General features: G+C 43.2%; 1 protein-coding gene across 1 annotated transcript; it reads right to left on the bottom strand.

The window, feature by feature from the left end:
- Nucleotides 1-95: 95 nt before the first annotated feature.
- On the bottom strand, nucleotides 96-12,240 carry LOC111953153 (acyl-CoA-binding protein). The gene is made up of 4 exons (XM_023972235.2): nucleotides 12,134-12,240; nucleotides 11,402-11,519; nucleotides 835-897; nucleotides 96-733 (listed from the first exon to the last, which is right to left on the bottom strand). Exons 1-4 carry the CDS (start codon nucleotides 12,140-12,142, stop codon nucleotides 660-662), a joined length of 264 nt encoding a protein of 87 aa, XP_023828003.1. The 5' UTR covers nucleotides 12,143-12,240; the 3' UTR covers nucleotides 96-659.
- Between the last annotated feature and the right edge of the window lie 82 nt (nucleotides 12,241-12,322).

Genomic DNA, 12,322 nt, shown 5'->3' with positions numbered 1-12,322 from the left:
AGGACTCAGATCTTCATCATCAACATGTGAAAGAGAAATCCTGGAAAGAGGTCTGGTTATGACCAGCCTTTTGTCCAGAGAATTTATCAACATGATTGAAAATTCTTACTTTTTATTATACTTTGAAGACAGATCTTTTAAGAAACATAATTTACTGTTCTTTTGCATCAATGTACTGTATTTTCCAAAAATTTGACATTTTCTGAAAAATACCAAGATCAAGGGCTGCACTTTTTCCAACAGGATAACAACAAATTGCTGGTGAGTGATCTAAAACTGTGATCTTGGTTGTCTCAACACTTTACCCATGTAAATGTCAGATTTGGTCCCTCGTCTTCTTGTTCATTGTAACTTTATTATAAACTGGGTGGTTCGAGTCCTGAATGCTGATTGGCTGACAGACATGGGTATATCAGACCTTATACCACGGGTATGTCAAAACATTTATTTTTACTGTTCTAATTACATTGGTAACCAGTTTATAATAGCAATAAGGGACCTCTGGGATTTGTGGTATATGGCCAATATACCACGGCTAAGGGCTGTTCTTAGGCACGACGCAAAGTGGAGGCCATATACCACACCCCCTCGGGCCTTATTCCTTAATTATAAAATGGTTCTTCAAAGAAAAACGTGCACTAATATCCTTAAGATAACCTCTACATTGGGTACTTTGCTTTCATTTCTTCCACAAAGGCAATATATTCTTTTATGGCATCTTCTTTGGACTTTCCTATAGGATTGAAAATAGAAACAGGACACATTGAAGATTTGTGTTACATTCAAAACAGAGAGAGTGGAAAAGCAGAATAATAGATTGTCCAAAATACTTACCTTCCTGTGCTTTCCAACCATCCCATTTAGATTTTCCTTGGAAGTCAAATATTCCCGGACGCTCTGTGGACACAACGCATACATCTTAAAGTTACTCTTACAACAAAAAATATTGCTTTAACTGGCAGGTATTGGCAGTCTGAAAGACACTTGCCCATCGGACAAGTCGGGAGTCTTTTTTGGTTACCTGAAGATTATGATCACTTGATTGTTAATGTAAAAAAATAAGCTGCACTGAATAAAAATGTAAAAAGCAACAATTTCTAAGAATTTACTGACTTACAGTTCATGTAAGAAAATCATTGAAATTGAAAATAAATTCATTAGGTCCTAATCTATGGATTTCACATGACTGGGAATACAGATATGCATCTGTTGGTTACAGATACCTTTAAAAAAAAGTAGGGGCGTGGATCAGAAAACCAGTCAGTATCTGGTGTGACCACCATTTGCCTCATGCAGCCCGACACATCTTCCCAGAGTTGATCAGGCAGTTGACTGTGGAATGTTGTCCGACTTGCCTTCAATGGCTGTGCGAAGTTGCTGTATTATGGCGGGAACTGGAACACGCTGTCGTACACGTCCATCCAGAGCGTCCCAAACATGCTCAATGGGTGACGTGTCTGGTGAGTATGCAGGCCATGAACTGGGACATTTTCAGCTTCCAGGAATTGTGTACAGATCCTTGCGACATGGGGCTGCGCATTACTATGATGAAACGTGATGACAGCGGACAAATGGCACGACAATGGGGCTCAGGATATCGTCACGGTATATCTGCATTCAAATTGCCATCGATAAAATACAATTGTGTTCGTTCTCCGTAGCTTATGCCTGCCCATAGGACGACTGGCACACAGATGAGCTTCCCTGAGATGGTTTCTAACGGTTTGTGCAGAATTCTATGGTTGTGCAAACCCAGTTTCATCAGCTGTCCGGGTGGCTTGTCTCAGACCATCCTGCTTGTGAAGAAGCAAGATGTGGAGGTCCTGGGCTGGCGTGGTTACACGTGGTATGCGGTTGTCAGACCAGTTGGACGTACGGACAAATTCTCTAAAACGACGTTGGAGATGGCTTATGATAGAGAAATTAAGAATCAATTCTCTGGCAACAACTCTGGTGTACATTCCCGCAGTCATCATGCCAATTGCACATTCAGTAAAAACTTGAGGGACAAAACATTTTAGAGTGGTCTTTTGTCCCCGGCACAAGGTGCACCTATGTAATGATCATGCTGTTTAATCAGCTTCTTGATCTGCCACACCTGTCAGGTGGATGGATTATCTTGGCAAAGGAGAAATGCTCACTAACAGGGACGTAAACAAATTTGTGCCCAACATTTGGGAGAAATAAGCTTTTTGTGCATATGGAACATTTCCAGGATCTTTTATTTCAGCTCATGAAACATGGGACCAACACTTTACATGTTGCATACATTTTTTTTGTTCAGTATATTTACATGCAGAAGTGGCATATATTGCTTGCCTTCCACATACACAGGGGAGGAATCTGAAAAATAAGGTTGTTTTCAGTAAATACATTCTCAGAGCAGGCTCAACTTGCCCGACTGCCATACAATGTCTGTCTTTCACAAAGATCAGTTTCAGACTTGCTGGAATTCTTTGCAATTTGGTTGTTTTCACTTCTTAAATCACCTGCCCAATGGGGCAACCTCACCATCCTCAACTGGTGCAACTGTTCATGTCACTTGCCGCAGGAAATAGGGCAACTCTTCATGTCAATCCCTGAATGGTTTTAAACGGTTTACTCACAGACAAAAAAGGCAGCTAAACAATTGATAAGTCAATACATTTCGTAACTCTTGAGAAAAGCACATCCGAGACAAATTTATAAGCCTTGTAATAAGACACTATAAAAGCACTGCTGCAGCTAGGAAATATTCTGTAATTGACACAAGCTGTCTCCAATTATCCATATGTGTGTTTGGCAGGGGCATTGCCTAAGTCAGGGGATGCGTAGCTCTGCTAATCTTAAATCGCACAAAATATATTATTTGGCAGGGAATACTGTTTGTAGATCAGTGATTCTAAACCTCACTTTGCTCAAACTGATCCTCCCCAACGGACTCCAAAGTTGTCAGTTAGGGGCAGTTTAAAGGAGAGTTAATGAAACCAACCATGGAAGTACTATATGTTGTAGCAAACTTCGGGGGTAGCCCCAAACGAGACTTGAACCTGTGAATGTCAAGCCAACACATGAACCGTTACGCCAAGAGCGTACAGTTAAGGCGTTGGCTTGACAGTCCCTGGATCCGGGTTCGAGTCCTGGTCGGGGCTACTCCCCGAATTCACTTCAATACATTTTCATGGTTGGTTTCAATGACTCTCCCCTTTAACTGCCCTTAATTTACTTTTTTTTGCTACAACTTCCCAGTCCGTTGGAGAGGATCAGTTTGAGAAAAGTGGGGAGTACAAATAGTATTCCCTGCCAAATAATAGACTTTGTGCGATTAAGATTCACAGAGCTACACCTCCCCTGGCTTAAGCGATCCCCACGCCAACCAGACATATTTATTAAGTGGAGACAGCTTGTGTCAATTGCAGAACATTTCCTACCTGCAGCAGCACTAGTGGACAATGCTGGATATATCAGTAAAAGAATAGTGCCTCAAAGCACCCCAAAACTCTTGGCCATACTTATAAGTTCTAAGTACAGTATATTCGGAAAGTATTCAGACCTTGACATTTTGTTACATTACAGACGTATTCTTAAATGGATTCAATTGTTGCTTTTCCTCAACAATCTACACACAGTACCCCATAATGACAAAGCAAAATCAGGTTTAGAAATTCTTTCAAATTTATATAAAAAAACAAAAACAGAAATATGACATTTACATAAGTACTCAGACCCTTTACTCAGTTCTTTGTTGAAGCACCTTTGGCAGTGATTACAGCTTCAAATCTTCTTGGGTATGACGCTACAAGATGGCGTCATACCAAATGGGCCAAACTCCAAATGGGCTGTCATGTGCCTTTTACTGAGAAGTGGCTTCCGTCTGGCCACTCTACCATAAAGACCTGATTGGTGGAGTGCTGCAGAGATGGTTGTCCTTCTGGAAGGTTCTCCAATCTCCATAGAGGAACTCTGGAGCTCATTCAGAGTGACCATCAAATTCTTGGTCACCTCCCTGACCAAGGCCCTTCTCCCCCGATTTCTCAGTTTGGCCGGGTGGCCAACTCTTGGAAGAGTGTTGGTGGTTCCAAACTTCTTCCATTTAAGATTGATATAGGCAACTGTGTTCTGGACCTTCAGTGCTGCATAGTTTTTTTGGTACCCTTCTCCAGACCTGTCCTTATTCACCATCCTGTCTCGGCACGCTACGGACAATTCCTTCAACCTCATGCCTTGGTTTTTGCTCTGACATGCACGGTCAACTGTGGGACATTATATAGACAGGTGTGTGCCTTTCCAAATCATGTCCAATCAATTGAATTTACCACAGGTGGACCCCAATCCGGTTGTAGAAAAATCTCAAGGATGATCAATGGAAACAGGATACACCTGAGCTCAATTTCAAGTCTCATAGCAATCAAATGTATTTATAAAGCCCTTTCTTCATCAGCAGATGTCACAAAGTGCTATACAGAAACCCAGCCTAAACTCTATAAAAAGAAGGAACCTAGGATGAACCTAGGCTCTGAGGGGGGGCCAGTCCTCTTCTGGCTGTGCCGGGTGGAGATTATAAGAGTACACGGCCATTTAAGGCCAGATTGTTCTTCAAGATGTTCATAGATGACCAGCAGGGTAAAATAATAATCACATTGGTTGTAGGTCAGTACCTCAGGAGTAAATGTCAGTTGGCTTTTCATTGTCGAGCATTCAGAGGTCGAGACAGCAGGTGCGCTAGAGAGAGTGAGTCGAAAACAGCAGTTCCGGGACAAGGTAGCACGTCCGGTGAACAGGTCAGCGTTCCATAGCCGCAGGCAGAACAGTTGAAACTTGAGCAGCAGCACGACCAGGTGGACTGGGGACAGCCAGGAGTCATCAGGCCAGGTAGTCCTGAGGTATGATCCTAGGGCTCAGGTCCTCCGGGAGGGGAGAGATGGTGAGAGAGATTTAGAGGGAGCATTTTTTAATTCACACAGGACACCAGATAAGACAGAAGAATTACACCAGATATAACAGACTGACCCTAGCCCCACGGCACATAGACTATTGTAGCATAGATAATGGAGACTGAGACAGGGGTGGGTCGGGGGACACTGGACCCCCGCCCGGCGATACCCCCGGACAGGGTCAACCAGGCAGGATATAACCCCACTCACTTTGCTAAAGCACAGCCCCCACACCACTAGAGGGATATCAACAGACCACCAACTTACTACCCTGAGACAAGGCTGAGTATAGCCCACGAAGATCTCCTCCACCGCACGAGCCCAAGGGGGCGCAAAACCGGACCGGAAGATAACGTCTGTGACTCAACCCACTCAAGTGACGCACTCCTCCTAGGGACGGCATGGAATAGCAATAGGGTCAGAGGCAGAGAATCCCAGTTGAGAAGGGGGAGCCGGCCAGGCAGAGACAGCAAGGGCAGTTCGTTGGTCCAGTGCCTTGCCGTTCACCTTCGCACCTCTGGCCAGACTACACTCAATCATAGGACCTACTGAAGAGATGAGTCTTCAGTAAGGACTTAAAGGTCGAGACCGAGAATGCATCTCTCACATGGATAAGCAGATCATTCCATAAAAATGGAGCTCAATAGGAGAAAGCCCTGCCTCCAGCTGTTTGCTTAGAAATTCTAGGGACAATAAGGAGACCCGTGTCTTGTGACCGTAGCGTACATATGTATGGCAAGACCAAATCGGAGACATAGGTAGGAGCAAGCCCATGTAATGCTTTGTAGGTTAGCAGTAAAACCTTGAAATCAGCCCTAGCCTTAACAGGAAGCCAATGTAGAGAGGCTAACACTGGAGTAATATGATCACAATTTGTTTCTAATCAGGATTCTAGCAGCCGTATTTAGCACTAACTGAAGTTTATTTAGTGCTTTATCCAGGTAGCCGGAGAGTAGAGTATTGCAGTAAAATAATATAGAAGTGACAAAAGCATGGATTAGCTTTTCTGCATCAGTTTTGGACAAAAAGTTAGATTTTTGCAATGTTACGAAGATAGAAAAAAGCTGTCCTTGAAATATTATTGATATGTTCGTCAAAAGAGAGATCCAGAGTAATGCCGAAGTCCTTCACAGTTTTATTTGTGACGACTGGACAACCTTCAAGAATAATTGTCAGATCCAACAGCAGATCTGTTTCTTGGGACCTAGAACTAGCATCTGTAGAACTAGCATCTGAGGAAGTACAGTTCCCGCTCAGCCCAGTCAAAACTGTTCGCTGCTCTGGCACCCCAATGGTGGAACAAACTCCCTCACGACGCCAGGTCAGCGGAGTCAATCACCACCTTCCGGAGACACCCGAAACCCCACCTCTTTAAGGAATATCTAGGATAGGATAAAGTAATCCTTCTAACCCCCCCCCCCCCTTAAAAGAGTTAGATGCACTATTGTAAAGTGGTTGTTCCACTGGATATCATAAGGTGAATGCACCAATTTGTAAGTCGCTCTGGATAAGAGCGTCTGCTAAATGACTTAAATGTCTGAATTTAAAAGTAAAAAATATCCCGCCCTCCACTTCCTTATGTCTGAAACAGGCTTCCAGGGTAGGCAATTTTGGGGATTCACCATGTTTCATCAAAATGGACAGCTGTGTGTCGTCCGCATAGCAGTGAAAGTTGACATTGTGTTTCTGAAAGACATAACCAAGAGGTAGAATATATAGTGAAAACAATAGTGATCCTAAAATTTTACCTTGAGGAACCCTGAAACTTACAATTGATTTGTCAGAGGACAAACCATCCACAGAGACGAACTGATATCTGTCCGATAGATAAGATCCAAACCAGGCAAGAACTTGTCCGTGTAGACCAATTAGGGTTTCTAATCTCTCCAAAAGAATCTGGTGATCAATAGTGTCAAAAGCAGCACTAAAGTCTAGGAGCATGAGGACATGCAGAGCTTTGGTCTGATGCCATTAAAAAAGGTAATTTACCACCTTCACGAGTGCAGTCTCAGTGCTATGATGGGGTCTAAAACCAGACTGAAGCAATTCGTATACATCATTTTTCTTCGGGAAGGCAGTGAGTTGCTGTGCAACAGCTTTTTCACAAACATTTTTTAGAGGAATGGGAGATTCGATATAGGCAGATGGTTATTTACATTTTCTGGGTCAAGGTTTGGCTTTTTCAAGAAAAGCTTGATTTCCGTCACTTTTAGTGAGTTTGGTACACATCCAGTGGATAGGGAGCCATTTATTATGTTCAACATAGGAGGGCCAAGCACAGGAAGTAGCTCTTTCAGTAGTTTAGTTGGAATAGGGTCCAGTCGGCAGCTGGAAGGTTTAGAGGCCCTTGGTCCTAGGTCCTGGCAGAGTTGTGCAGACTCAGGACAACTGAGCTTTGGAGCAATACGCAGATTCAAAGTGGAGTCTGTAATTTGCTTTCTAATGATCATGATCTTTTCATCGAAGAAGTTCATGAATTTATCACTGCTGAAGTGAAAGCTATCCTCTCTTGTTGAATGTTGCTTTTTAGTTAGCTTTGCAACAGTATCACATTTTTGGGGGGATTGTTCTTATTCTCCTCAATTAGGTTGGAAAAATAGGATGATCGAGCAGCAGTGAGGGCTCTTTGATATTGCACGGTACGGTCTTTCTAAGCTAGTTGGAAGACTTCCAGATTGGTGGAGCGCCATTTCCATTCCAATTGTACAAAGCTAGATCCAGAGTACGACTGTGGCAATGAGTAGGTCCGGAGACATGTTGGACAAAACCCACTGAGTCGATGATGGCTCCGAAATCCTTTTGGACTGGGTCTGTGGACTTTTCCACGTGAATATTAAAGTCACCAAAAATGTGAATATTATCTGCCATGACTACAAGGTCCGATAGGAATTCAGGGACCTCAGTGAGGAATGCTGTATACGTCCCAGGAGGCCTGTAAACAGTAGCTATAAAAAGTGATTGAGTAGGCTGCATAGATTTCATGACTAGAAGCTCAAAAGATGAAAACGGTGTCATTTTTGTTGTTGCAAATTGAAATTTGCTCTCATAAATGTTAGCAACACCTCCACCTTTGCGGGATGCGCGGGGGATATGGTCACTTGTGTAACCAGGAGGAGAGGCCTCATTTAACACAGTAAATTCATCAGGCTTGAGCCATGTTTCAGTCAGGCCAATGGCATCAAGATTATGATCCGTGATTAGTTCATTGACTAACTGCCTTGGAAGTGAGGGATCTAACATTAAGTTGCCCTATTTTGAGATGTGAGATCTCACAATCTCTTTCGATAATGACAGGAATGTTTTGTTTTGCTCAACCTAGGTCGAGGCACAGACACGGTCTTAATGGGGATAGCTGAGCTGACTACACTGACTGTGCTAGAGGCAGACTCCACTAAGCTGGCTGCCTGCACCCAACTCATTGTGGAGCTAGAGGAGTTAGAACCCTCTCTAAATTGAGGGATAAGATGAGAGCACCCCTCCAGCTAGGATGGAGTCTGTCACTCCTCAGCAGGCCAGGCTTGGTCCTATTTGTGCGTGAGTCCCAGAAAGAGGGCCAGTTATCTACAAATTCTATCTTTTGGGAGGGGCAGAAAAAGGTTTTCAAACAGCGATTGAGTTGTGAGAGACTGCTGTAGAGCTCATCACTCCCGCTAAATGGGAGGGGGCCAGAGACAATTACTCGATGCCGACACATCTTTCTAGCTGATTTACAAGCTATGTTGCACTTGGTGACCTCTGACTGTTTCATCCTAACATTGTGGGTGCCGACGTGGATAACAAAATCCCTATAATCTCTACACTCGCCAGTTTTAGCCTTAGCCAGCACCATCTTCATATTAGCCTTTACGTCGGTAGCCGTGCCCCCTGGTAAACAGTGTATGATTGCTGGATGATTCTTTTTAAGTCTAATATTGCAGGTAATGTGGTCGCCAATGACTAGCGTTTTCAATTAGTCAGCTAATGGTGGGAGGCATCGGCGGCTCAGACCCCGTAACGAGTGGAGGAGAAACCTGAGAAGGCTCGGCCTCAGACTAGTTGCTTAATGGAGACAAGCGGTTGAAAGTTTGAGCGACACCGGTTGAGCATGCCGACAGCATTTCTTTCCAGAAGCTTTGAGAAAATTGTCTGGATGCGGGGACTGTGCGGGGGATTTATACTACTATCTGTACTAAACTGGAGGCACAGATGCTGTTCATCCTTTCCTACACTTAAATTGCACTTGCCTAACGACTGCATCTGAAGCTGTGCTTGCAACACGGCTATCCTCACCATAAGGCGATAGTTCTCCTGTATATTATGAGTACAGAGACCGCAATTAGATGGCAATGTTAAGTTAACTACTTTGCTTTTTCGGCTGGTGGAGGTCCTGTAGAACCATGTCCAGATAAAGCTTCCGGGGTGAAAAAGTTGAACGAGGAAAAAAACGAAGAAATTGGTAAATGTATTAAAAGTCAAAACCGAACATTTTGGCAGATAGCAAAGTAGCAACAAACAGCACGGAGAGAAGTCCGGAAGATGAGGGCGGAACGATTGAGTCGGGTTTGTCCCCACAGAGGATGAAAGGGTCTGAATACTTATGTAAATAACATATTTTTTAAATTTTTTGTACATTTGCAACAATTTCTAAAAACCTGTTTTCGCTTTGTCATTATGGGGTAGTGTGTGTAGATTGATAAATATATATATATTTCACCTATATTTAACCAGGTAGGCTAGTTGAGAACAAGTTCTCATTTGCAACTGCGACCTGGCGAAGATAAAGCAAAGCAGTTCGACACATACAGAGTTACACATGGAATAAACAAACATACAATCAATAATACAGTAGAAAAATCTATATACAGCATGTGCAAATGAGGTAGGATAAGAGGTAAGGCAATAAATAGGCCATGGTGGCAAAGTAATTACAATATAGCAATTAAAACACTGGAATGGTAGGATGTGCAGAAGATGAATGTGCAAGTTGAGATACTGGGGTGCAAAGGAGCAAGATAAATAAATAAATAGAGTATGGGGATGAGGTAGTTGGATGGGCTATTTACAGACTGTCTCTTATACACATCTAGATGTGTATAAGAGACAGGGTAGGATGTGCAGAAGATGAATGTGCAAGTTGAGATACTGGGGTGCAAAGGAGCAAGATAAATAAATAAATAGAGTATGGGGATGAGGTAGTTGGATGGGCTATTTACAGATGAGCTATGTACAGGTGCAGTGATCTGTGAGCTGCTCTGACAGCTGGTGCTTAAAGCTAGTGAGGAAGGTAAGAGTCTCCAGCTTTAGAGATTTTTGCAGTTCGTTCCAGTCATTGGCAGCAGAGAACTGGAAGGAGAGGCGGCCAAAGGAAGAATTGGCTTTGGGGGTGACCAGTGAGATATACCTGCTGGAGCGCGTGCTACGGGTGGGTGCTGCTATGGTTACCAGTGAGCTGAGATAAGGTGGGGCTTTACCTAGCAGAGACTTGTAGATGACCTGGAGCCAGTGGGTTTGGCGACGARTATGAAGCGAGGRCCAGCCSACRAGAGCATACAGGTCGCAGTGGTGGGTRGTATATGGGGCTTTGGTGACAAAACGGATGGCAATGTGATAGACTGCATCCATTTTGTTGAGTAGAGTGTTGGAGGCTATTTTGTAAATGACATCGCCGAAGTCGAGGATCGGTAGGATGGTCAGTTTTACGAGGGTATGTTTGGCAGCATGAGCGAAGGATGCTTTGTTGGGAAATAGGTTTAATTTTGGATTGGAGATGTTTAATGTGAGTCTGGAAGGAGAGTTTACAGTCTAACCAGACACCTAGGTATTTGTAGTTGTCCACATATTCTAAGTCAGAACCGTCCAGAGTAGTGATGCTGGACGGGCGGGCAGGTGCGGGCAGCGATCGGTTGAAGAGCATGCATTTAGTTTTACTTGCATTTAAGAGCAGTTGGAGGCCACGGACGGAGAGTTGTATGGCATTGAAGCTCATCTGGAGGTTAGTTAACACAGTGTCCAACGAAGGGCCAGAGGTATACAGAATGGTGTCGTCTGCGTAGAGGTGGATCAAAGAATCACCAGCAGCGAGAGCAACATCATTGATGTATACAGAGAAGAGTCGGCCCGAGATTTGAACTCTGTTGCACCCCCATAGAGACTGCCAGAGGTCCGGACAACAGGCCCTCCGATTTCACAAACTGAACTCTATCGGAGAAGTAGTTGGTGAACCAAGCGAGGCAATCATTTGAGAAGCCAAGGCTGTTGAATCTGCCAATAAGAATGTTGTGATTGACAGAGCCGAAAGCCTTAGCAAGGTCGATGAATACGGAAAATGTTTTATTTAATCCATTTTAGAATAAGGCTAAAGTAACAAAATGTCAAGGGGTCTGAATACTTTCCGAATGCACTATATGTAATTATATATTGATGCTTAGTGGTACATGTAAGATTCGGCAATAATCAGGGATTTGGCTTTGAGGTGCAGCCTGTAGAACAGGTTGAACAGAATGACTCACTCGTATTGACGTTGCCGAGTGTCGCCTGCTTGTACAAACCATATACTACTGCTAGTTCAGCGTAGCTAGGTTGTACCGTCAGCCTCCTCACCTCATCGGCAGCCTTTTCAAATTCAGCCTTGAGAAGAAAAGAAAAAACATTTTTTTTTTGTATTGGTATCTTTGTGGGGACCAAAGAATTGATTCCCACCCAAAATCATATTTTCCCTAAACCTAACCATAACCCTAAGCCCAACCCCTATACCTAACATAGCATTTTTGTTTAATGTGGGAACCGACAAAATRTCCCCACTTGTTCAAATTTTCCTTGTTTTACAATCCTTGTGAGGACTTCTGGTACCCAGAAGGATAGCTAAAAAATATATACAAAAATCCATATACAGACAATATGTATATAATAACTTAGCTTATGCCAAAGAAAATACTTGCACATCACATTGTGCCATGTGTTAAAAATATTTATATCCGACTGAAAATAGGATGAATACCTTGACACAAAAGAAACATCTCACTATGACAAAGTCAATCCTGTGCCACAGTGAAAATGTATTTCTACACTAAGCTACATGCAGTAGCTTCATAAACAGATAACTGCAACAAAAAAACTTTTGAAAAGAAATGCACAGTAGATTCAGGTATTAACACCTGGAAGGTATCAGTAACACGTTGACAGATGACTTTGGGTTAGATACTGCACAAATAAAATTTAAAAATGACTACGTTTCTGCTTACCATAGACATGTTGTTCCCCAGAAAAAGACCCAGCTACTCCTTGCATGTGGAAATGCTCACTTCCGCGATTCTGTCTTACCTTTCACCTTTGAGTAGGTGGTGACATCTCAAATTCCATTGGAAATGCGGGAAAAAAATGGGGAGGTGACAAATGCAATAGCCTATAGCTACCACAAGAGGACAGCATGT

The sequence above is a fragment of the Salvelinus sp. IW2-2015 genome, linkage group LG27 (assembly GCF_002910315.2).
Source record: "Salvelinus sp. IW2-2015 linkage group LG27, ASM291031v2, whole genome shotgun sequence".
Taxonomy (NCBI): domain Eukaryota; kingdom Metazoa; phylum Chordata; class Actinopteri; order Salmoniformes; family Salmonidae; genus Salvelinus; species Salvelinus sp. IW2-2015.
The sequence above is the reverse complement of the archived record's forward strand: the minus strand, read 5'-3'. Positions and strand labels throughout refer to the sequence as shown.

Excerpts from the sequence above, each read along its gene's own strand:
- LOC111953153 (XM_023972235.2), bottom strand. Across the intron at positions 898-11,401 it reads ACTCGGCAACGTCAATACGA|AGCGTCCGGGAATATTTGAC; the intron begins GTGAGTCATTCT and ends TTGTGTCCACAG. Across the intron at positions 734-834 it reads TGGTTGGAAAGCACAGGAAG|GAAAGTCCAAAGAAGATGCC; the intron begins GTAAGTATTTTG and ends TCAATCCTATAG.